The sequence below is a fragment of the Columba livia genome, chromosome 27, assembly GCF_036013475.1.
Source record: "Columba livia isolate bColLiv1 breed racing homer chromosome 27, bColLiv1.pat.W.v2, whole genome shotgun sequence".
Taxonomy (NCBI): Eukaryota; Metazoa; Chordata; class Aves; order Columbiformes; family Columbidae; genus Columba; species Columba livia.
The window spans coordinates 618,176-642,854 of NC_088628.1; the positions used below are offsets into that span (position 1 = coordinate 618,176).

At 48.2% G+C, this 24,679-nt stretch overlaps 3 protein-coding genes across 19 annotated transcripts in view; 1 reads left to right on the forward strand and 2 right to left on the reverse strand.

Annotated features, from left to right (window-relative positions):
• EPS15L1 (epidermal growth factor receptor pathway substrate 15 like 1) overlaps positions 1-14,736 on the reverse strand; it is a 37,770-nt gene extending 23,034 nt beyond the window's left edge. For 4 of the 16 annotated variants that reach the window (XR_010468280.1, XM_065042481.1, XM_065042477.1 and 1 more), the window contains exons 1-15: positions 14,622-14,736; positions 9,876-9,921; positions 9,571-9,656; positions 9,180-9,227; positions 8,658-8,753; positions 7,890-7,952; positions 7,240-7,365; positions 6,458-6,517; positions 5,892-6,128; positions 5,173-5,330; positions 4,310-4,466; positions 3,548-3,610; positions 2,398-2,483; positions 2,139-2,211; positions 678-845 (exon numbers count right to left, since the gene is read on the reverse strand). Coding sequence is in view for 15 of the 16 variants with exons in the window: in XM_065042481.1 (XP_064898553.1) it covers positions 678-845; positions 2,139-2,211; positions 2,398-2,483; positions 3,548-3,610; positions 4,310-4,466; positions 5,173-5,330; positions 5,892-6,128; positions 6,458-6,517; positions 7,240-7,365; positions 7,890-7,952; positions 8,658-8,753; positions 9,180-9,227; positions 9,571-9,656; positions 9,876-9,921; positions 14,622-14,651 (1,497 nt within the window). In the remaining variant the exon portion in view is untranslated. Of the gene's footprint in view, positions 1-677; positions 846-2,138; positions 2,212-2,397; positions 2,484-3,547; positions 3,611-4,309; positions 4,467-5,172; positions 5,331-5,891; positions 6,129-6,457; positions 6,518-7,239; positions 7,385-7,889; positions 7,953-8,657; positions 8,754-9,179; positions 9,228-9,570; positions 9,661-9,875; positions 9,922-14,621 lie in introns of those variants that run through there. The other 12 variants (XM_065042486.1, XM_065042488.1, XM_065042487.1 and 9 more) reach the window with 10 other exon arrangements.
• A 1,195-nt stretch (positions 14,737-15,931) lies between these two features.
• CALR3 (calreticulin 3) lies at positions 15,932-19,963 on the reverse strand. 2 transcript variants are annotated; one of them, XM_065042537.1, is made up of 9 exons: positions 19,778-19,963; positions 19,555-19,656; positions 19,200-19,403; positions 18,434-18,528; positions 17,738-17,947; positions 17,517-17,630; positions 16,732-16,875; positions 16,493-16,545; positions 15,932-16,379 (listed from the first exon to the last, which is right to left on the reverse strand). In XM_065042537.1, exons 1-9 carry the CDS (start codon positions 19,938-19,940, stop codon positions 16,361-16,363), a joined length of 1,104 nt encoding a protein of 367 aa, XP_064898609.1. In that variant the 5' UTR covers positions 19,941-19,963; the 3' UTR covers positions 15,932-16,360. The 2 variants fall into 2 exon arrangements, with proteins under 2 accessions (XP_064898609.1, XP_064898608.1); XM_065042536.1 differs by having other exon boundaries at positions 16,493-16,585.
• Positions 19,964-20,164: 201 nt separating this feature from the next.
• On the forward strand, positions 20,165-24,290 carry C27H19orf44 (chromosome 27 C19orf44 homolog). Its single transcript, XM_065042518.1, has 8 exons — positions 20,165-20,353; positions 20,513-21,142; positions 21,386-21,722; positions 22,244-22,320; positions 22,648-23,119; positions 23,411-23,506; positions 23,633-23,799; positions 24,189-24,290. The coding sequence occupies exons 1-8, from the start codon at positions 20,306-20,308 to the stop codon at positions 24,252-24,254; spliced, it is 1,893 nt and encodes a 630-aa protein (XP_064898590.1). The 5' UTR covers positions 20,165-20,305; the 3' UTR covers positions 24,255-24,290.
• Positions 24,291-24,679: the final 389 nt, after the last annotated feature.

Below are 24,679 nucleotides of genomic sequence, written 5' to 3' on the forward strand. Positions count from 1 at the left end.
GTATGTTACACAAAACCCTTGACAAAAGCACATAGGACATTCAATAAAACCAAGAAATATTAATATTTTAAATGACAGAAATACCAGACTAATTACAAAGGTCATTAAAAGGTGTTTTGCAGGTGGTTACCTTGTAGTGTTCAGAACTTGGCTCCTTTTCAATTCAAACGTTTGTCAAGTATTATAAAGCTGAATTTTAACTTAAGTGTTAAAATCAGACGGTAGCGTACGACTCTCCTTGTCCACTTCATTCCGCGACCTCATCCCCTAAGTGTCCACATGAAGACACACCTGCCATATTGGCAAAACCCCACTTTTACCTCAGAATACTGCTGAGGTTCACAGTGATGGAAACGTGCACGACTGCCCGGACTGTCTCAAGGGCCAGGAATAACGCTTCACAACCGCCCCACTGGGGGAATAAGTGTTTCACATATTCACAGAACAATCACGATTTATGTAGAAAGGGCCCACTGGAGAACATCTGGCTCAACCTCCATTTATGACCTTTTGGAAAGGTATTTATGTTGGCAAAATCCTTTCTCGGACCTCTGTAGTTGTGTAGAAATTGCTATTTATGTGAAAAATCAATCAACAAAGCAAGCTTATCCGTTAAATAAATAGAATTCCCTTCACCAAAAGCCACAGCGCTCTGGAGCACGTCCAGGTTAACGTACACTCACCACCTGCGTTTCTTCCTGGCACTTCTGCCGGACGTCGCTCAGCATGTCCTTCAGCTTGGCCTTCTGCTGGTCCATCTCATCCAGGCGGTCCTGGGCATCTTGTTTCTGAGCCTCTAACTCTTGCAGGTTACTTGTCTCCCTGTCTAAATCGTTTTGCAGTTCCTGAGGAAAATTCCAGAGTTTGGACCTTACATTGAGCTGTTGTCTTACAGGAACAACCAACCGCAGGCAAACAGGCCAGAAAATCCACAAGATTCTCTATGCCATGCAGGTTCTTATTCCCTGCACGTGCATGTTCTGTTTCTGCATGAACTTGTATGAGCCATCAGGAAATAAATCAGTGCCCACAAGACTGAAAGAGACTGTGACACAGAACATCCGTAATTGAGCTATCCTAATTATCAAAATCAATACTCTCTGAACAACAGTTTCCTAAATGGAATCACAGAATAGAATCATTTTAGTTGGAAGAGACCCTCAGGATCATTAAGTCCAGCCATAACTGAACTCTAGCACTAAACCATGCCCCTAAGAACTGAACTCTAGCACTAAACCATGTCCCTAAGAACCTCATCTAAACGCCTTTTAAACCCCTGCGGGGTGGTGACTCCCCCACTGCCCCGGGCAGCCTGTTCCAATGCCCCACAACCCTTTCCAGGAAGAATTTTTTCCTACTATCCAATCTAAACCTGCCCTGGCACAACTTGAAGCCATTTCCTCTTGTCCTATCACTTGCTACTTGGGAGAAGAGACCAACACCCTCCATGCTCCAACCTCCTTTCAGGTAACTGTAGACAGCAATAAGGTCTCCCCTCAGCCTCCTTATCTTTTATCTTAAGCTTCCTTATCTGAACAGCCCCAGTTCCCTCAGCTGCTCCTCATCAGATTTGTGCTCCAGCCCCTCACCAACTTTGTCACCTCCTCTGCACTCTCAATGTCCTTCTTATGATGAGGGGAACAAACCTGAACACAGGATTCAAGGTGGGGCCTCACCAATGCTGAGCACAGCAGCACAATCACTTCCCTAGTCCTGCTGGCCACACTGCTCCTGATACAAGCCAGGATATCGGCCTTTCTGGCCACCCGGGCGCACGCTGGCTCACGCTCAGCCAGGTCCCTCTCTGCCAGGCACTTCCCAGCCGCTCCTCCCCGCTCCCTCAGCGCTGCCTGGGGTGGTTGTGACCCAAGCGCAGGACCAGCACTTGGCCTTGGTAAACCTTACAGCGTTCGTCAAGCACTCACAAAAAAGACATTTCAAACTGTTCACTTATCTCCTATTGATATTAACCAGCATGAGAAGGAAACATTTCCCATGGAGAACGGGAAAATAAAAGAGGAAAATCCCACGTGATGCCCAAAAGCGACACAAGGAAAGACAGAAGAAAGAATGCTTAACTGCCTGTGTATTATTTTAGGTTAAAATGAAAACTAGTAATGATAATCAAGAGTTTTTACCTGAACTTCATTGGTTTTCTGTCTGATTGATTCTTCCTTTTCCCTAATGTCCTGCTCTAGCGAGTATTTTTCTCTGTAAGGCAAACAAACGTGCTCATGATTAGTTAAATGATACAACACACATATGGGCGCACACAAAAATCAATTTAACATTATTCTGGAAACACGACAACCCAAGATGCCAGCCCATAGTCTGGCGTATTCTTTAAAGGAGTAAATGCGGATGCATATGAATGATGTAACAGTCCACAAGCATTACCTCTGCAGCTGTGCAATTTCTTGACTAATATCATCCAGTTCCTTCACCCCTGTAAATTCTCCTGATCCAACGGAACTCGAACTATCCTGTTAAGAACAAAACAGTCTATTAAAATGCCGAGTTGTAACAGAAGATCTTCCTGTGCGAAGGCTGAGGACAGAGGTGGGACACAATCCTATCCTACGCGTTTGCCAAATTCTGCGGGATGCATCGAGTTTCAGATTCTGATGCAGCAAGCACTGAGCGTGCCACACGACTCCACCAAGAGTCTTCTCTGTGCCCACAGTTAACAGACGGGAGAGACAAAACACACAGCACTTGAAGGACATGCACGAGCTCAACCCATAAACTGCAGGCAACGGTAGAATTAAAATGACTAAACTAAAACTCCAGCTCTGCTACAGTCAATTGCAAAGCTTCCAGGGAACTTCATAAATCAGATGGTAATATTGGTCTTCTTGAGGCCTGCCACTAATTAATGCCAATTACACCCAATTTGCTGCAGTGCGGGTCATTTCTACCGCCATTCAGGTGTAGATCAGGGGAGGCGCAGAGGGCATCCCGAGCCTCCCCTGGTGTTTGCTGGAAGGACGACTCGGGCGGCCAGCGCCAGCCCAGGAGGTTCCTCCAGCGCCTCGAGGATAACTCTGTGATGCCAAGGGTGGAGGAGCCGACTAGGAGAGGGGCCCTGCTGGACCTCATCCTCACTGACAACGAGGGGCTGGTTGAGGCGGTAAAGGTTGAGGGCTGCCTGGGCTGCAGCGACCATGAGATGGGGGAGTTCAGGATCTCCTGTGGCAGGAGCAGGATAGCAAGCAGAATTGCAGCCCTGGACTTCAGCAGGACAGACTTTGGCCTGTTCAGGCAATCGCTGGGGGAAATCCCATGGGCAAGGCTGCTAGAAGGATAACACAGTTCATCGTTCCACACGAACAGCAAAATAGTCTACGTTCACCGTAGCGTACAGTTTATTAAACCACAGCAGATGAGAAAAACCTCACGATCTGTGACATCCCCATCATGCCAGGAGCAAGCGCCACAGAACACAAGAGCACAGAGGCAGGAGAGGGTATAGAAATGAAAAAAAAATCAAGTTACAAGTGGTGTAGATGAACAAATCTGCATTCTTTCGGGCATCACAATTACTCACACGACGCATTTCTGTCAGGGCTGAGATCTCGGTTCCTACAGGGGTCAAGTAACCTGACAGAGTCTATGGGAAAAGGATAGAGGAAAAACCTTAAAAGGACCAGAGCAACAGCAACTGAACTATATTTAGAGGCTCAAAAGCTTCTTGGTTAGGCAAAGTAAAAACATAAAGGAAAATTCTATATAAGTTATAGAAAAGATGGATGTATTGACATAAGTATTGATTCATTAAAGCTTCAGAAATGCAGTAACACAGCACTGAGGAAAGGAATGGAACAAAACAGAGTTCAGCAAAAGACAGATGCTCCAGGAAAATGGAATGAGCAGCGGGGGATACAGGGGCTGTCACGCTACACGGGACGAACCAACCACCGGTGCCCAGAAACTCGGACGTCATCAGTCTTCACTCGTTCATTTAAAAAAATGTACGTTTCAAGAGAGGAGTTCGGTACCGGCCGCAGTCACAGACGGCCCATTGAACCAGCTTTCAGCAGCTCCCTGAAGTCAAAAAACCTTCTCTATGACAAAGGAGTTTTCACGCCACATTTTTCCCGCACTATTACTCCTTTATTTATGGAATATTCTACCGCATTCTTCTTTATTTGCTGTCTTGTGTTGTTAAAAATTTATGTAAATTTTCAGATTTTATAAGGTGAGATAAGAAAAAAAAAAGGTAATTCTTTACCATGATATATATATAAAAATTAATACTCAAAGCCCATTAGTCTCAAAGCACATAAGCTCAGTGTTATCGATGGCTCACCTGTATGGGAGTGCTCCTCTCCGAGGGAGGGATCATCTCTGGGGACAGCACTTGTGGAGGGTCAACCCCTTTACTGACCTTCTGCTGGATGAGATACATCGCCAGCGCAAACTGATCTTTGCTCAGCTTCCCCACCTGCCTCGTGTCTGCCAAAGCCCTGCAAAAAGAGACCACACTCAAGAACGCGTCTCTCTCCTCCAAGAAGCCTGAAACACAGATACACATGTAATTTTCTTTTGACTCAGCCTTAGAGTTTGCCTATTCTAGCAAAAGATTTCCATAAACAGAGCAGTATTTTATTAGACATATTTCACTAAATAAGATGGTGTTACTCTGAGAAAATCTTTAGAGTGCTAGAACTTCAAAAAACGATCACAATTCACAGACTGACCTACACCCCCATTCTAGAAAAACAAAGTGTTTATTTCTCCCTTGTTTTTCCATATAGCCCACATATCACAGCATGGGAACAGGACAAGTAAAGCGGTGGGTTTGCTTTGGTTTGGTTTTTCCCTCTTAATGTTGGGTTCACGGTTCACAGAATCCCAGGATGTCAGGGACTGGAAGGGACCTCGAAAGCTCACCCAGTCCAATTGGTAACTCTGCTTTCCCTGTATCTTCTGTCAGCAGGGCACCCACCTCGTTCATCAGTGGCCTACATTGCCTCTGCTGTTAGTTTTATCTGCCACGGATTGGAAAAAGCTCTTCCTGTTGCCCTTGACCCCTCTCGCCAGGTTTAATTCTAAGGAGGCCTGAGCTTTCCCAGTTACCTCCCTAAACCCTCTAACAACAGCCTTCTGGCCGAACAATTTGACTTCCCAGATCAGCAAGCTACAAAAATACAGCTACTAGGGAATTCTTACCATATATGTGCCAGGAGATTCTGAGACAGACCTGAATGCATAAAAATGTCCTTTACTTCTTGGCCACTCACAAAACCATCCATGTCTGTGTCTGTTTTTAAGAAAATTTCATCGTATCGCACTTTTTCGGACACTGGTACTACCCAGTTCACAGCGGGCTGGAAAACAAGATGTTGCATTTCAACAGAAGCCAAGCAGTCTGTATCGACACCCTGAGGATACACGGCGTTACCCAGAGTCGGATGCGCTGAACGTTTTGCGCCGTCAAATCCGATTGGTAAATTGGCATTTCCCCTTTTCCAATCAACGTTTGAGCTTAATGCTTTTCATCTGAATTTTAAATACTGATCGACAGCTACTCATCAGTTGAAAAGCCTTTGGAAACACGGACCCAACTAGGAGTACTAAGTCCTCATGCTAATAACACAGGAGCTTTAGAAGATAGATTAACGATTTCTTTGGTATTAAAGCAGATACATGAATAAAATCTTTCTGTGGTTCCACTTTCTACAGAAAGTGAAAATTCCCCATGAGACTTGCTACCTCCCGGTCACTCGGACTAAAATTCACCTGTTTTTCCAAGTCTTGCCATTCTCATTTCACTCCCTCCACCCAACAAACAAACACATTTTCAGAAAAGTGCTCGCAAGAGGCAGGAATCAAACAGAAGGGGTTTTTCCTGCTGTTTACTGATCTATATGCATCTATGACACGTGTACCTGTGCTTGTTTGATGCTGTGCTTGGGAGACAAGCTCCCCGTGCTGTTGAGGCTGTTGACGCTCCCGTGCGACGGGGTGGAACGCAGACTGTCTTTCGGCGGAGGACTCGCGGGGAGAACAGGAACCGCGCCAGGGAAAACCGGCGTCTTCTTTCTTTTGGAAGGTGGTATGAGAGAAGGGGGTAACAGGGAAGGAACTGGCTCTTTCTCAAGGGCTCTATAAACCAAGTGCATTGCCTGCAAAGGCAAAAAGGTCAGATAACGTGAACAATTATAAGAAAAAGCAACATGATTTTCCAGTGTCAGTCATTTACACATTAGTAAAACAGGCAGTAAGATTACAGATGTAAACCAGAGCAGATCACTCTGAACGTAATGCCAAAACGTTTAATCTTGCTGACAGAGGCAAGGGTCAATACATGGATTTGAGAAAGATCATTTAATAGCTCCTTGTGAACAATTTAGATCAGAACTGTCAACTGAAGCAGAGAAAGCTGCAAAACTGAGAAATAACACAGTGATTTGCTCTGGCAGACACAGTGAACCGAGAAGGTAAAGTAACCTACCACAGCAAATTCATCCTTGTCCAGGTGCCCATCCTTATCAATGTCACTGAGATCCCACACCTACAGCAATCGTGATAAAAGCAACGATTTAGAGAACAAGTTCCATTCTGTGCTGTTGATGTTAATCAACATGTATCAAGCCTGCCCTCTACAGACTCCTGACAGATTTTTGTGAAGGTATTACTTAGATTAGGCCCAGCTAAACATTCGCTGATGAAATAGACTGAACTTGTTTTCTGGCACTTGAATCAACACCGGCTCTAAAAATCCAGTGAGACCTGGACAGGCTGGAGAGCTGGGCGGGGAAACATTTAATGAAATAGAACAAGGGCAAGTGTAGAGACTTGAATCTGGGCAGAACAACCCCAGGTTCCAGTGTAAGTTGGGGAATGACCTATTAGAGAGCAGCGTAGGGGAAAGGGACCTGGGGGTCCTGGGGACAGCAGGGTGACCATGAGCCAGCACTGGGCCCTTGTGGCCAGGAAGCCAATGGGACCTGGGGTGGGTTAGAAGGGGGTGGTCAGTGGGTCAGAGAGGTTCTCCTGCCCCTCTACTACCGAGATAATGAAGCCAATCTACTCCAGGGCCCAAATCACTACTATTATTCTTACATTTAAGTGGAAGACTTCAGAGCCTACTTAATGTTTTTGCTTTAGAGCAGGCACTCGGTGTAAAATCTCAGCCAAAACCTGACCCGTGTTGAGAAGTTACATTTAAATATTTAACACTGCAACTACAAGAAGCTCAAGAGAGAACAGCTAAAATCTAAACAGCATACTCACCCTTCCTAGGATATCGAGAGGTAGCTTTGAATTCATCAGTACTGGTTTTACTTTGTCTCCTGAAAGTAAACCATTTACTGGCAAAAGGCTTTCAAAAATACCATCAAACTTTGCTTTTTCTTCCACCTAGTTGGTAAGAAATAGCCTGAATAAGTAAAAAAGTGTGGCAGTGTAAGTGTTGAAAATGAGATCTTGCAAGAAATTAAGACTGGTCAGTAACGTATTCATTCTAATTTCCGAGCTCTCTTGCAAGCGCCACCGTGCTGCGCTGCCATGGACACCCCACGAAGCAGGAGTTAGGAGCTTAATTTCAAAGCTAAAGTGATGACAGCTGAGCGATTTCAGCACGCAGCACACCAGATGTTTCTGTAGCGTTCTAAAAGGACAAGGCTGCCCACCACATTTCAAACAAACCTTGACAAACTCTGCAGAACTAAAAACTATTCCTCTCACATAATTTGCTTCCCGCTCCGAAGAAAAACAAAAAAGTCAGCATTAGAAGGCTTTATTAAATTTCTACCTTTTGGAAAATGCTTGTACTTGATTCTGTGAAATATATTTGATCAAAAACTCTCTCACTGGGAAAATTACAGCCAAGGAAAATATTTACTTCTAAAGAATGGATGGAATGTGTTGTCTTTTACACTTACCCTAACAGCCCAGTGCGTCTCTGTGGAAGGTGGGGTCATCAGCAAAGGACTGCTAGTGTCATGCTAAAATTAAAGAAGTTTTTATTTATATGTATATATATATAACAATACACACTTCATTTCTGATCCTTACTAATTAAGACACAGTTATAGACATGAAGCTTAACTACGCTGCAAAAAAATAAACAAGGATGCACGTGTATCCAGAAAAAAGCCCAAGTCACACTGATTTATCCGACTGCAGAACCACAACTGCAGCTGTTCTGAAGAACAGTCTGGCAGCAGCAACTCTCAGAACCACGACATCAATGAAAGAAAAGACTGTTCCAGTGTTCCAGCTAAAGCCTTAATTCTCATATAATACATATAAACGTTTTGCAGTATAAGTTGGGGAACGACCTGTTAGAGAGCAGCGTAGGGGAAAGGGACCTGGGGGTGCTGGGGACAGCAGGGTGACCATGAGCCAGCACTGGGCCCTTGTGGCCAGGAAGCCAATGGTACCTGGGGTGGGTTAGAAGGGGGTGGTCAGTAGGTCAGAGAGGTTCTCCTGCCCCTCTGCTCTGCCCTGGGGAGACCACACCTGGAATATTGTGTCCAGCTGTGGCCCCTCAGTTCCAGCAGGACAGGGAACTGCTGGAGAGAGTCCAGCGCAGCCACCAAGATGCTGAAGGGAGTGGACATTCTGGGATTCTGTGATTTAGGTATGTATTACTTACATATTATTTAGGTATGTATTACTTACATATTATTTAGGTATGTATTACTTACAAATTTAGGAGGTGGCACAGTCAAGTTCAGGCTGCTCAGGTTGACATCGTGCCCGTTCTGTGCACATGCCACAAGGCGCAACGCGACATAGAAACCCTACAAATAATACCGTTTTCTATTAAAAAGAGCAACCAGTCTAAACCAGTCTCCCATAACTTGGTATTTCACATTCTAAGCCATTTTTAGACATGTTAGTTACACCTTTTCATGCAAGCAACACTCCTAAACGAATCTTACAAATCATAGTTTATATCTGTGAAAAACTCAGTGGCTATGTATCTTTATACCCCACACAGGCTATTTACAAAACAAAAGAGGAACAGAGAATTAGATCCAAACTTCCCCAGCAGCCCCAACAAGTGATCTGCTTGGGTGTGAGCAGCACTAGGAGAAAATCCTTATGTTGCAAATGAGAAGTTTCAAAGAAAGGCTACGGCTAAGTACTACGGGTATCAGGGTTTTCTTGAAACAAGGCTGATCTGTGGAAGAGAACACGAGCAGCCTACAGAACATTTAGTTTACCTGTTTATCCAAGTAGCCTTTGCCCTCTGGATCAGCCAAATCCCATATCTGTGGAGATACAAAACCAAAGCCACTGTGATTTTAAAATAAAACAGCTCCACAGTTCACACTGCATGCCTCCTGGAACCGTTCACTGCAGCTTGCAAATTACGACATACAACGTTATTTAATTCCGGAGTTAACAACAAAAATGTCACACAAAAGGCTATTTTTCCTTTCAGATGCCTGTGAAAGCAGCACAACACCTCGGAGCGACCACCTGCCTGTGGCTCATCTGATGTTCAAAGGACCTGGTTTGCATTCCACTGAACGCAAACCTCTTGTGCTCAACGTCAGCCGCGCTACAGCCGTGTACAAAGCGTTACTGCCTTACCAAATTCTTTCAACTTACTTTTCCAAGGATAATATCAGAGAGACCAGATTTTTTAAGAAACAGCGCAGCTTCGCTCGCCCCAACTCTCCCTGTGTATGTTGGATCTACCTGAAAGAGAAAAATACCCCGTTCAACTGCAGGATCTGTTGTGAAAGCAGAGGTGAGGAGCGAAACGCCTCTCGTCTCTGGGTCAAAAGGAGCTGTACGAGCACGCGTTACCAGTCAGCAGAGAATGTACAGGGGTTAGCACTGCGATGGGGAGTAGAGAGGGAATCTCGGCAAACACGAAACCGCACTTTATTTTCAGAGTTTCTTTTAAGAACCTACCTGTTTGTAATAAGTTTCGTACAACGGATTCCCAGTGGAAAACTGAAAAACAAGAGAGATGTTAGAAAACCAAGGCAGACCCGCGGTCACAGACAGCCCACGACAGGGACTGTCGGAAAACAAAACAGTGTAGGACTTTGCATGTTTCTCCTATCCTATCAAAACTATAAAACCATACATTAACTCGCTCTGTTCCAAACTCCATACTTGAAATATAAGTGTGGATTAACAGTAAAGCCCCCAAACTTGTAGCAAACAGACTCCTGTCACCTCTTAAAGCTTGTTATTCATCAGCACCCCTACTTACATTGACTCTTTTAATTAACACTGCTATATGGTAATAAGATTCTGTAGAGCAGCTTTGAACTATTTGCCAAGGTATTTTCAGGCCCCGGCTGCAGAACCACCGATCCCAAAGGCAGAGTTCTCACCGCAGTGCTGACCCGAGCACCTCTTGCACTGTACAGGTATCGTTGGAATATTTTCAGCAGACAATTACATACACACACGCAGAGCCCTGGTCTTGCGCTTATGAGTTTTCAGGAATAGAATCTTAAACGGAAACAGTTAATAAGAAGCATGGCATGGTTAATGTCCTATTCCCTGATGATGCTGTTTGAGGATTTCGCCCTGGCGTTATCAGCGTGTTCCACAGAGGCCGCACACGCAGAGGCTGGTCCTGCCTTCCCCAGAGACTAAACACCAGATTCCTCTTCCCTCCTGCTGACATTCCAAGCCGACGGGAACTGCAACGCCGGAAGCGGCAGAAGTCGCGGGATCCATCTCCTCCCGCGCCTCCTACGACCTCCACACCATTCTCAGCCACAACGTCGAGAGCAAAAACCAGCACAATGCAGTTGCAAACCAGCCACCCCCCAGAGCACCCACGGGCCTTGAAAAACGCACGACCACCCACCCACCGTTTAACGAGTGAGATGAGGGATGGGGAGACACCCCACAGGCTGCGCGGGACACCCGCTCTCCACCTGCGGGGCAAGTCAGACGCCTGACTAACGACTATTTCACACTAACTCGGATCCCTGGTACGGCACCTCCCAAGTGCCACCTTCTTCCTGTCATCCACCTGCACTGCCGCTTGTTCTGCCTGCACTGAGGGGAAGGGAGACAGAAATGTGATGAAAAAGACCAATGAGGAGCGTGACATTTTATTTTACACAAAGAGAATCTTCCTGTAGGTTTACAATAAACACACCAAACCTCGCTATAAGGAGCTGTCCAAAATAACCCTATTAACCAAACGCAAACAGACTGGATGGGCTTTCGAGGTCCCTTCCAAGCCCTGACATTCTGGGATCTGTGAAGCTCTTTGCAGATCAATAGTTGTACTTAGCTAGAAGAACCACACGTTTTCAGAAGAGTTTCCTAAACGCTTTTTATGTACTTCACTTAGATCCATCAAGACAATCAGCCACTGCGTTCTCCAACGTCAGCACACTCTAAAAGCTCTTGCTCTTCCAGAAACTGGACAGGAGTTCAAAACAAACAACCCATGACTATAACTCATAAATTTGCCTCATCTCTTTTGCTGGCATAGATAAGCACCGTGTTCCTGTCCAAAGCAGGAAACAGAACATTCAGAGAGAAGGTGGAAATAAGAAATAGCCTGTCCAATTCTGAATCAAGTGTAATACGTTTTAGCCAACTATCACCCAACTGTACAGCTCTCATTTCTCAGAAAGCTCAGAGGAGCCAGCCAAGGAGCAACTACAAGCTCCTCTGTTTGGCAAGGATCCTAGAGCACGCAGACTGGATCCACACCAAGATACAGAGCAAACCGCTCCAGCAGCAGCGTGGAGTGATCTCATCCCATCACCAGACATTCTTGTCGGCCTCGTTTGGTATCGTCAGCCACGACATCCAGCTGATTACCTGACCGAGGGGGCAGGAATCCGGGCTGATGTGCTGAAACGCTGGCAAGTTTCTGCTACAGCGAGATACTCCTCCAAGCGCTGCCGGAAAGCCCTTCCTCACTCGACTCTCTGCGTGCAGAACCTGACAAAGATGAAGCCTCTCTGACCGATTTACCTGGATGACTGCATCTCTGGGATGAAGCAGAGCAGACAAAATGGGCTCAAGTGATAAAAATAGCAGAGCTGCCTGTCTACCCCTCACGTGACCATACCATGATAATTCAAGATGATTCTGTGAATTTGATGACATCTGCTGACCTACACAAGCGTGTGCCAATGCTGGCAGTGGAGAAAAGCGTTTTGAAGAGTTTGAAGCTGATGAGTGGTCAAAGGATAGAACCTATTACACAGCGGTTCAGTTTGTCTTGGAGTTTAACAAGCCCCTGGTTTCTACGCCTACTCCATATTCCCCAAAACATCACCCACAACCAACACTTCACACCGTGTCCCGAACACACGCTGCAGAACCTCGTTGTTCGGCCTCAAAGTTGATCTCCTGTAAAAAACTGAAGTTCACGTCTCGAACTCGCGCGGTGCCAGCAGATCGGGAACGCCGCCTGGTTGTGCACGGTGCACGCACGCGGACACGGCTCCACGGCCCTCAGCACAGGGCTGGGAGAACGGCACGGAACGCCCCACAAACCCAGCTCCTCGCAACCTCTGTCCCGAGATCATCTCGGGGCCACACAGAACTCAGCAGCAGCGAATCATCTTCCTTGCTGTCCTCCTGTTTCACAAGACTGAGCCACAAAGCGATCCACACCGTCTCCAGATCTCCACCGTAAATCTCCGGGACCTCCAGAGCCGGAGGCTGAGCGCCTGGCGCGGTGGAGAGACTATTGATAAGGTGATCAAATACTCAAGAAAATAAAGTTAAAGGTAAATAAAATCCTGCTTCAGTTGCTTAACGCCACGAGCTGATTTTACCTGCTTGCTCTTCAACTGTTTCTACGCGCAGCCGGTTGAGACAGCTGAGATGTCGAGTAGCTTGCACACTGTAAGTTAGACTTCTGCATTCACTTTCATAACGTAACAAAAACACAGAACAACAGAACTATAATAAAATTCATTAATGAGAACAAATATGATTAAACGTTCACACTCTTGAGGTACGTATATTCTTTATAGCTCATAATAAGTCAATATTTTTATTCTGGATCTTTCTGAGCAAACGTGCTTCAACATGACAGCACGTGTAACCTCTCCTACTCCTTTTAACACCGTGTCTAGTCTTCTACGGTGAGCACACATCTCCGCAGTAATCATGAAACCGAGCTTATTACCAGGGGAAGTTTATTAACTTCCAGGGAAATTCTGTTCACTGCCCCGATTACGGGTAGATGGCTCTTGACAGCTCCATACGGAAAATAAAGTCTGAAAACTAGAATGCTTCCGATGAATCAGCTGGAAAACGATACATGAAAGGAACCGACGCGTTCACAGAAGGTGGCCCTGCTTCCAAAAGATAATACGCTATATAAAATACCACTGATGCCAGCAACTGGAATTTAAACACAGGGGCAGGATTTCTAGTATAACAAATATGACATATTTTTCCAATGTAAATTCCACAGCAAACCTTCCAGTGCGGAGTTTATTCTATACTTATTTTTTGCACCACATCACTTGAAAACTTTCAATAACTTTGGATGTGCACGGACGCTTTCAGATGTTTATTTAATTAAACAGATGATAAACAGGACTCCTACTGCTATTCGGAGCTGAAAAGCAGCGCACTCTCTTAATAAGACGCACAGCAAAGCACATATCACCCAAACACCACGCAGCTCCACCGAGGGACGATTTTTCAGATCCCCACACACAGAAGCCCATTATCAAAAGGAAAGTGATACGTTTAGATAATTTGAACGATCAGTAGGAGTTGTTCTGAATTCCTGACCGGCCCAGACACAGTGCAGAAAAGAGTTTGAATTTCAAGGCATTTCTGGGGCAGGGGGGCGTCGCTTTTGTTTTAAAGGAAATAAGTGAACCGACTACCCTCACAGGAGTATGGAAGAGAATAAACAGCGATCAGCTCTTCAGCTTTAAATTATTTGGGTGAAAAAATAATCCAAAAACTTGTACCAAGAGCCAAAATCTGCCCCAGGACCCCAGCCATTAAAGCGGAGCTCGAGCAGCCCCTCCCCCGGGAACGCCACCCCCGGGCCAGACAAGCGCCCGGGCAGGCGCCGCGCAAAGCCCCGTTCTCCGTTCTCCGCTGACGGGTGGAAACCTCCTGTTAATCCTCCACCCTGAGCCCTTTATTGATACCCCGAGCCCGCGCTGCTCACGCACCTCCCAAATATTAAGCACAGTCATGACAGCCCAACACCCAAAGGTGACACTAACCCCGCGTTACAAACAGGAAAAGAAGGTGGCGTGACCGGTGTCCCGAGCGGGGAGCGAGCCCCACCCGGACCCCGCACCACCGCAGCGCGCTGAGGAGGGAGCTGCAGCTCGGGGAGGGAAACGCGCCCAAGCCTCGGGGCTGCCCTGCCCCTTCCCGGGGAGCAGCTCCGGGGCCTCCAGGAGGGGAAGGCGCCGGCGCCTTTTGTGCCCCCACAAAAGCGGCCGAACCCCGGGGGACAAGCGGGGGCTGCTCGGCCCCTCACCCCGCCCGGGCCCTGCTCCCCCGGGCCGCGGGGAGAGGCCCCAGCGCCGGCCCCGGATGGACCCGCCCGCCCGAGCGGGACCCACAGCGGGGAGCGCCCGGTTCCCCTTCCCCTTCCCCTCAGCCGCCGGGCCCGAAGGGCCGCGCGTCCCCTCAGCCGCCCCCGCCCGGCAGAGCGCGGCGGCCGGCGGGCCGGTTACCTGCTGGCTGAGGGGGATGAGCGCCGCCATCTTCCTCCCACTGATTCGGGCAGCGCCGGGGCGGGGGAAGGCGGGCGGGGGAGGGCGGGGCGAGCGGCGGAGGCCCCGGCAGCGCCTGGCACCGCGCGGGCCCGGGCCGGGCCTGCTGGGCCGCCGCCTCCCGGCGGCTCGTGGGGCAGCTGAGGGGAGAATGCGAGGCGGGAACAGAGCGGCCGCGGCTTATCTGTGCGCGGCAGCCGGTCCCGCAGCCGCTCTCCGACCCGCCCACGGCACGGACAGCGTGGGCCTAGGGAACACTGCGGGGAGTGCGCTCCAGGTAACCGAGCCAAGGCGCTCACGGACCTTTCTGTTCGGTGACCTGCGTTCACCTTTGTCCCGGGCAAACCTTGTTGTATTACTTCATTACGCTAAACCTTGCCAAAACGGACCACGGCAAATTAAGCTGCGATCGGATATTCAACATTGAATAACAAAGTTAACAAATCCTTGCCTAAAATGTGTTTTAAAGGAAATAAGTAAGCTGGCTATCTTCACAAGAGTATGGGAAAGAGTAAAGGGAAAGCAAGCAATGGAAAGCAAGCTGAACAAGGTCACCGTAGCCATAGAAGAGCTAAATGAACAGCAGCGCATGTAGGAGAAAAGGTAAAGGGTCAGTGGCCTTTGAGTGTATTTCAATAGATTGCAAAGATCTTCACCCCCAGCACACCGGAGTTGTTTCGGAAGGGAGAGAAGTGAAGGAATTTGACCTCAGCCGCTGCCAGGCTGGAAACTGGAAACCGGCCGAGCTGGGGCTCCCACGGACCCCCCGGCCCTTCTGCTCCCGGCTTGTTTGTGCTGGATTTATAGCGCGAGTTCTTAGAGGGGCGGGGGGGAAACGCGGAGGAGCAGAAGGACCAGAGAAGGGATGAGGGAAGTGACGGAACAAGTTACGAGTGAGTTACAGCGGAGGTCAGAATCAAAACAGGCACATTGTTCACTCTGCAAACACCCCCCGCCACCCTATTCAGAAAAAAACTAAGGCACTGTGTGCGTGCATTCCAGATGTTTGAAGGGCAAAAAGGGGCCTGGATACATTGAAACTTTCCAGGAGAGGTTTGCGGAGGGGGACCCGGCAGAAGGAGCGCGGCCATGGCGCCCCCAACGCCCACGGGCGCGCCGTCACCGCGGAGCTCACCCCCGCGGCGGGCGGGGTGTGCAACACCCTGCACACCCTGCACACGCTGAACCTTTAAGGGAATATCATTAAAAGCTTATGACATTTCCTCAGTGAAAATGAGAATGAATTTTACATTAATATTAAACCCTGAAACTGTAGAACAGTCCCAAGACCTAGTGCTTTATTACAAGTGATTTCAATACATTTTAGAAGTGTCAAGATACAGTTAATTAAAAAATTAACCTTTTCTACAGAGAATTTAACTATGTTACGGTATTTTTTTATAAACAACTGACACCAGTCACAAAATTTAATACTGAATTAAAAAAAAAAAATAATCCTGTTTTACTACAGCTCCCTTGGTGCAGATTTCAACAAGCTGTTAACAAAGCATCAAAATCCTTATGTGAAAAATGTGAACTTCTTTGAAACAAGAGCTAAAACTCCTCCTTGTCGGCAGTCTGCCCCCCCGCTCTGTCCTTCCCAGAGCTGCTTCTCTCCAGCTTTTTCTTAAACCGCTCCTCAAAGTATTTCTCCTCCATGACCCTTTGGCTCTCCTGCTCTTCCTCCGTCTGCTTTAGATTCATTTCCTCTTCAGGACCCTAATGTTAAAATTTCACTTTTATGCACCGAGAGGTTCTTCGTCAGATTAGACAGGAGATTTTTAAAATGGGGTAAAAAAAGAACCAAAACAGACATGAGAATTTCACCTTACCTTTGTTTCTCCCCATGTTTCATCTCCAAAGTCTTCTGCATAAACCTCATCATCTGTTATCAAGAAGTTGTCAAAAATTGTGCCAGCTCTCACCTTTGAAGAAAGAGGGGAAAAAAACCCAAACACACAGGTCCCTAAGATCCCAAACCAATATACAATGTCTATATGCTAGGGGTAAAGAGGTTGCTGTTCACACAGTGAGAAAAAAGGTTCATGAGTTTCCAATAAGGGCATCTCACCTGCCAGATATCCAGTCCAATGACACTAATATTTTCGTAGCTGTAGATACTGAAGTCTGGCCAGTAATCTGGATTGTCGATCTGCGGATGAGGCCAAACCCCTCTATAATTTGGGTTATCAATCTGTCTCGGTTTCCATTCCCCCTAGGAAAAAATACATGTTCTGAGTAGTCAGGCAAAGAAACGTTGCTCAAGTGTCACAGATACGTAGGATTTGTCTCTGTCTGCTCTGCCGGAGGCTGTCCTGAGGATCCCGCACCGCTGAGGCCCCAGAGGAGGGCAGGACAGTGGAGGAGTCTGCCTGGTTGATGAGGACTGGGATAGGGAGCAGTCAGGCCATCTGGACATCCATAAATCCTGGAGGGAGTGGAGCATCTCCCGTGTGAGGAAAGGCTGAGGGAGCTGGGGCTCTGGAGCTGGACAAGAGGACACTGAGGGGGGACTCATTCCTGGGGATCAATATGGAAAGGGGGAGTGTCAGGAGGATGGAGCCAGGCTCTTCTGGTGACAACCAGTGACAGGACAAGGGGCAATGGGTGCAAACTGGAACACAGGAGGTTCCACTTAAATTTGAGAAGAAACTTGTTGGGGTGAGGGTGGCAGAGCCTGGCCCAGGCTGCCCAGGGGGTTGTGGAGTCTCCTTCTGTGCAGACATTCCAACCCGCCTGGACACCTTCCTGTGTAACCTCATCTGGGTGTTCCTGCTCCATGGGGGATTGCACTGGGTGAGCTTTCCAGGGCCCTTCAACCCCTGCCACTCTGGGATTCTGTGAAATTATTTATACCCTGTATAGAGGATTCTTGACCATAGGATAATGCCATTCTCCATTCACAGCGTCATCCCAGTCTTCAGGTTTCTCAGCACTGGTGTCCATGATGTATTCAGGTTCATCCCAATCCTTTAAAAAGATTAAGAAAGTAAACTAGCGCAGAGTTCAACTAGATCAAACGTGCACTCAGTAGAAGTGAAATAATCCAGTCATGCAGAATAAGGAGAGCACATCACCTCAGGTTTGGTGTCATTTGGATCATCGATCTGGATTCTATCATCCCAGTCAGTGGGTTTCCTCACTGTGGGATCATTAATTTTCTTTGGTGGCAAAAAATCAAAATCATCTTCTAAGTTGCCGGATGCGACCATTTGGTTATCAATTTTTACTTCATAAGTCTGATCTGGCCTTATAATCAAAGTATATAAGTGTGTATATCCATCAACCTGGGTGTTAAAAACACAAGGACATTTTTTAAGAACCTTAAACGCCGCCCTCAGGAACTGCCTCGCGCCACAACTAGAAACCAACGTCTAACGGAGTTTTCACAAGCCGCAGTAAGAAAAAATAATCCCCAAGTCTCCTAGAGGTAGAAAATTAATGCCATTTTTCACACCTATTTTCCAGTCCTCCCATCGGTTCTGAACAAGTGGAATTAAGGTTTCAGTTAAGAAACACGAAGACGTACATTTCTTAATCACATACAGCACCCTTGCAGCTTTATTTTGTCCTGTATCAGCATACAGTGAATGAAGAAATACCTCAAGTCACCAAATTAACATGATTTTTAAGATACGATGAAAAGTGGAAAGGTGTTACATGTTTGGAACATGTTGGTTGTTCAGGGTTTCTGTTGTGTTTGTTTGGTTTTTCCTAATATCCCTGTAACTTGTGTATTTTCGAGCTCGTGTCTCTTTGCAATGTGTATTTACCTTACATCTGACCAGTTTCTTGATCGGATGGTGTTTATTCTTGTAATTTAAAATAACATGGACTTTCTTTGTCTCAGATCCACAAATATCTGGCCCTACAACAAAGAGATCATAAGCTTTGTATCTTTAGCTTCTCTACAGAAAAATACAGGTGGTTCACCTTTTCCTTCCAACACTGCACCTCTCCCGTTCCATTTGTAATGGAATTTTTAATGGACTTTTACTCACAGTCTGCAAATCTACCTTAGAATTAGATTTTGTGTAGCTTGGGGTGCAGTTCTGTAACAGAACTAAACCCAGAAAACAGAAATCCACGCAAAAGAAAAGCTGTGTCCGGCACAAGGCGAATAACAATATCAGATACATAATGACACATTTCACTTCGACAGACAAGTGTACAAATTCCACTGAATCGCTGGACGCTAAGACAAGTCCATCAGGGCAGATAACGGCCCACGGTATGCAGCTACAGTTAAAGGTTTTCAAAAACCACAAATCCTGCTGAACAACCACCTTTGTTATAAAAACACTCCGACCATTTTCTGTTACATCCTTCCAATCAGCTCAGAATGTTCGCATAAATATGTATTTTATTAATACGCAGAGGTCTCTCAAGTGTGGAAGAACTAACTCCTTGCAGCCACAACATCCTTGTTTTTTCAAGACAGCCTTCCTTTATGCTTCTTCAGCCACTTTCACAGGCACCTTAGAACTGCACAACAGCAGCGTTAGTGCTCTAGTAATGACGAAAGAACTCTAAACTCACCAAACATGATGTAATAATGCGAATCTCCATTTAGGTTCTTCTGGTCCAAATTTGAGGGAAAAATTTTAACATATCCCCCACCGCAATCTATCTTCTGCTCGTGTTTCACAGTATACTGAACGACCAGAGTCTTCCCTTTGTTACTGAATGGTTTAAATCGTGAGGAGATGGCGTAAAATTTGGAATTTTCACTAGTTTGTAAACCTGTGAAGATATCAGCACAGTAGTCAAACTTACATTTGTCTCCATTTGCAATTAAAAAATACCTTTATTGCCACACACAGCACATCTAGAAAGGCAAATTCCCAACTCTTGAGGTGGCTCCCACAGCAAATTTTGAATGAAGCGCACACACCTTTATCTCGCTCTGGATCTCCATAAAACTTCCCAGCAGTGAGTTTAAACTTCCCAAGGCCCGGTTTGTACTCAGAATACATCCACCTCTTCTGCCAGTTGTCTGTCCCGCAGCGCCGGTACCAGCAACACAAGAGGGAGTCACTAAACACGGTACAACAAGGCGGGGGACACGACCCTCCCCACCACCGCGCACCCTCACCGCCCCGCCGCCCTCGCCAAACCTCCGTCCAGAAACTGCTCCTGGAAATACACCGTAGCCCTGGCGGGGCCCAGGGCGGCCCCGAGGAGCAGCACCAGCCCCAGCGCGACAACGGCCGAAGCGCTTCCAGCGCGGCCTCCGGGTCCCCGCGCCGCCATCTCCTCCACACCACGACGTCCCCTCATCTTCGCGCCTTCGGGGTCCCGCCCTTGATCCACGGGCTCTGATTGGCTGCGCTTTCCTAATTATTATGCAACGGGATCAGATTGGTTTAGCGCCCCCGGATGCCCCACGTGACCGCGCGGCGAGATGCATGCTGGGGCGTGTAGTCGGCGCGCTCACGTGACGGCGGCAGTGTGGTTTGTTGTGATTGGCTGGTTACGCCCAGGGATCCGCGCGGGAGCCAATGAGGGGCGGGGCGTTGGCGGGTCGCGGTGTCTGGGACGCGGCGTCTGGGACGCGGCGCGGCGCCGGGCGCTCCTGCCCCGGCCTGAGGGAGCCGCGGCTGCCGCCGCTCCGGGCGCTCCGCTCCGGGGGCGCTCCGTTCGGGATGGCTGCGATCGCTCGGGCGCAGATGGCGCCCGCGGGCGGAGGGCAGGTGAGGCGCCAGCTCCCGTCCCGGCCGCCGCGCTGTACCTGGGCCGCCGCGGGCCCCGGGCCGGTGCTTCAGCTGAGGGCAGGGCCCTGGGGGGCGCGGGGAGCTGAGCCGGCCGCCCGCCTCCCCCGCTGAGGACTCTTTGCATCCTCCTCTCGGCAGGGACGCGGCGGTGCTCCCCGCAGAACCAGCACCGCCGGGCTCAGCGGCCTTCCCCGGCCCGGTGGAGTCCGCCCGGCGGGTGACGCGGGGCTGGAGAGAGCTGGAGTCGCTCCGTTCTGCAGCAGCAGGTTTCTAAAGGCGCGCAGCGGCACTGGCAGCCCCCGGTGCCCGGTGCCGGGGAGCGCTGCGCGGGCAGCGAGCGGGCTCGGGGGACGGAGCAGCCCGGGCAGCGCTTCCCCGGCGCGGTGCAGCCCAGCGCTGCGGAGAGCGGCGCAGCTGGAGGGCAGGATCGCGAACCGCAGGAAGCAGGCGGACCCGCAGAACACTGCGGGCCAGCAGCCTTCGGGTGGAGAGTCGTCCCGGTCCGCTGCCGGTCGTGAACACAGTGCGGGGGGCAGGAGGCGCCTGAAGAATGCTGCTGCCACCGGTGGAAATAAAACACCCGGTAGTGCCGGATTGAAGGAAGAGGAGAACATCCAGAGCCCTAAAAGGAATGTCGTGGTTACGCAGCACCTTCGTTTGGATAGTGGTGACGAGGACATGAGAGAGCTGACGGAGAGCTCGTTGGAGTTTTCCAGCAGCAATGCCAATCGGAGGGCTGTTGTAAGTGATTCTCAACGGGGTAGAAAGGTAAATACAGACTGTGCTGGATTATGCTTTTTTATTTACACTTTTACGAAATTGTGTTAAATTGGTAAATTGCTTTTATTTAGATAAAACCAGAAACGAAATGCTAATTTTGCATTTGTGGCTTGTTCATGATATGATTTAGCTTCAATCCGCATTTTTTACCCGTTGTAATTTGTTTTCTTTTTTAGTGATCTACAGATAATAAATGAAGTAACATGTGAATCTCTTTTTCACGTCCTTCAGAGGGGTAAGACTCCAGTTCCATCAGGAATGGCTCCTCCGTCCCATCAAGAAGTTTCCCTGGCAGAGGGATCTAAACCATCTTTGGTTCGCAGCAAAGACCCAGAGAAAAGTGCTGTTGGTAGAGTTAACTCCGCACCAGCCAGCGGAAACCCAGCAGCACAACGTAAAACGAGCTCTGAGTCGCCACCGGCTTCTGTAAAGGTGACTCTGCCTGCAACACGCGACACGAAGCAAAGCCAAGTGTCACTTCAGAGTGAGAGAAGTGAAATAAAATCACTAGATGAATTGTTTTCAGAAGCAGCTGATGGAGAAGATTCAATCAGCAGCAGCTCATATGGTACGTTTTCTAAAATATCGTCTCAGTGGACTTGGCATGAATGGTACTAATAATCTACTGACAAACGTACTGCTGGCAAACACTCACTTGGGAAGGGTTCAGTAGTGTAATTTTACATAATGGAGGCTTTAGCAGAGGAACTATGTTGATCTGTTTCTTTTTTTCTAGTGTAATATATTTGTATTTTTCTTGTCTTTGCATTGAGTGGGTTCAGTTTAATTACGCTTCCCTGGGCGACACTTAATTACGGTGTCAAAACAATTACAGCATTTAGGGCCGTTTTCATGGGTCAGCGGGACAAGGCACCAACGGGTCTGCGTGGGAACACGTGCAGACGTGGGGCAAGGGGACGGCCGCGAGCTTGGCTTTGCGGACCCGCGGGCCAAGGGGGAACCTGCCAAATCAAGGCTTTAGAGAGACCGACCGCTAGTAATTCTTCTTGTTTTTTGACTTTTCTCTCTGAAGGGAAAGTGTACGTTAATTTTCATGCAAATTTTCCTGAGAATGTCATTTCATTGCAGACTTCAGACTGAATATCCTGAGCCTGGATGATTTGGCACCAAATATCAGCAGTGAGGCAGCGGAATTAAAGCAGAAAGTAAGCAGAAGTTCCCTAGTAGCGCATGTTTCCGTTCTGCTGCTTGGTGGAGGGTGGGTGTTAGAAAACAAACACGTGTACCGCGACTTCACCCGCTCTGGGGCGGATCAGGGTTATTTCAGCCTAATGAAACCCGACCAAATGATTTTTTCATGTCTGTATTTCCTTGCTATTACAGCAGCGCTGCGCAGGTTGTGAGGTGACGCGGGAACACCACGGTTTGTTCCCTGACGATCTGCTCTCAGTGACGCGCGGCAGGACAGGCGGAGGCGCAGCCTGGGCTGTATTTTGCTGCTTCTCCTAACACACAGCTCTTCTGTTCTGCAGGAGACAGACATTCAAATTACCCAAGAGTCAAAGAGAGACTCGAAAAAAGGTTCATTCCTGGTGGTGAAGGACCAAGTTTCTCTTCAAATGAGAAGTGCAGCACCTGGTGCGAATGATGCTTCCGAACGGGACGCTGAGAGAACTGTGACTGAAGCTGAAATCTCTGAGCACTTAAGTGGAGTTTCTGCAGATTTCCCAGGACACAAGCAGGATGATTCTGATGACGATGAGAGAACCATTAATTCAGAATATTCTGACGACTTTGAGAGGTCTCAGTCTACAGCAGACGGGGAAGGCGTCTCAGAGACGCCGGGGCAGCATTCCGAGAGCCGCACGTGTTCCGGAGAACGCGCGTCTCCAGCAGCGCCACCTCCGCGCACCACAGAACAGCCCCGGCAGGCGCACAGGGTGACTGTCAGAGAAACCGCGGTGCAGACGGCGGATTTGCCATTCGCCTATTGCTGGGCAAAGAGTAAGTTCACGAGATACTGCCCGTGTGATTGCTCATCGTAGAGTTCTCTCTGTTGCCCTGTATTTGTTTTTTGGGGGAGCACTAGGGCTCCATGTACAAAGGCAGACGTGGCCTTTAACCGTTTCTGAGGGGAAGAAAACAGAAACTGGGGTGTGATTGAGAAACAAGCGCCTTTATTTTCACTCTGTCTAGGGTTAGGAAAGTCGCCTTCCACACGGCACGTGTTGTAAACCAGCATAAAGAAACTTTCCCCCTCCCAACCCCGTAATTCCACCTTTGTCCCCACCACAGCAACCCCGGCCGCGCTGCTTGACCCACCTGTAGGGAACAGCTACGTCGACCCCGTGCCTGTTGCCAGTCACGTCATCAGCACGGATGCTGTAGAAGGTACTGGAAAATGTTTCCTACTCTTCAGTTTTCCTCTGTTTCGTGTGTCTGAGCGCTGCTGGGGCTGCTCGGCCCCTCCCGTCCGGCTGCCACCTGCCCCAGCGCGTTTCCCCTCGGTTCTTGCAGCCCTGACGGCGTACAGCCCGGCGGCGCTCGTTTTGAACGCCATGCTGAAGCAGCACTTGATGTTGACTCAGCAGTTTGTTGAGAACATTCATCACCTTCACGTATCCGTTGTGGAGTCGCTAGAGAAGGAGAAGTTCCACTACCACACCCTGGAAGAGGCCAAGGAGGTACGGGTGGTAGAGGCAGCAGCCTAGAGAGAGGAGGGTAAATTCCTTCTGCTAGTTGCAGCAAACTGGTTTTCTTTGTGTATTATTCATTAGTCATAATGGTCGTAAAGTTCATCGTAGCATTGAATGAAGGATTTCATAGAAGAATACTCTATTGCTTAGGCCCACAACAATAACATGTCAGGAGCGGCCCCAGTTTGGAGAGATGAGGGTTTCTACTGGGCCCTTTAGCCGTCTCAAACAAGCCAGGAACAGAAGGGTCGGGTTCTGTTGCTGGGACAGAAAAGCGCAGGTGTCTCAACGTGAAGATTTGTTATTTATTAAATACTAACAAGTATTTCTCTACATGCCAGAGATGCCACATGTATATTGACTCTTTTTTTTTTCAGTACATCAAGACTCACAAATCCCCACCTCTAACAACCGAGACAGCACGGGAGGAAAAAATGGATTGATATTTGAATTTTAAATAAATTTTACATTTACTGATCTCCAAGTGGAACGAGAAACTCTTGCAAAGCGTACAGATACCGAGTTATGAACTGTGTACTGGAAGGGTTTGTACCGGTCTTGTTATACATAACTTACTTTCCTATAGCTGAATTTTCACTCATGTACGTGACCCAGGATGGGCAGGAACCCTTAGTCAGGTTGTGTCGAGCATTCAGCAAAAAGAAACCAAGAAACCCCTTTCTCCCCACGGAGCGCGTAGGTCATCACGGTGTGTACATTCAGCATATAGATCCGTGATCACGGCCGACGTGCAGGTCTGTGCTACAGCCCCCCAGGAACCTGTTCACAGTCGGAAATACCGTATCCCGACGTACGGCCACATCTAAGCACCGTTTACGTATAACGAGCCTGGATCAATAAACTCAAT

Excerpts from the sequence above, each read along its gene's own strand:
- CALR3 (XM_065042536.1), bottom strand. The coding sequence starts at position 19,940 with ATGAGGGGACGTCGTGGTGTGGAGGAGATGGCGGCGCGGGGACCCGGA. Across the intron at positions 19,657-19,777 it reads GGAGCAGTTTCTGGACGGAG|ACAACTGGCAGAAGAGGTGG; the intron begins GTTTGGCGAGGG and ends GCTGCGGGACAG. Across the intron at positions 17,948-18,433 it reads AGAAACTGGTCAGATGTAAG|GTTGATGGATATACACACTT; the intron begins GTAAATACACAT and ends TTTAACACCCAG.
- C27H19orf44 (XM_065042518.1), top strand. The coding sequence starts at position 20,306 with ATGGCTGCGATCGCTCGGGCGCAGATGGCGCCCGCGGGCGGAGGGCAG. Across the intron at positions 20,354-20,512 it reads CGCCCGCGGGCGGAGGGCAG|GGACGCGGCGGTGCTCCCCG; the intron begins GTGAGGCGCCAG and ends TCCTCTCGGCAG. Across the intron at positions 22,321-22,647 it reads CAGCGGAATTAAAGCAGAAA|GAGACAGACATTCAAATTAC; the intron begins GTAAGCAGAAGT and ends TCTGTTCTGCAG.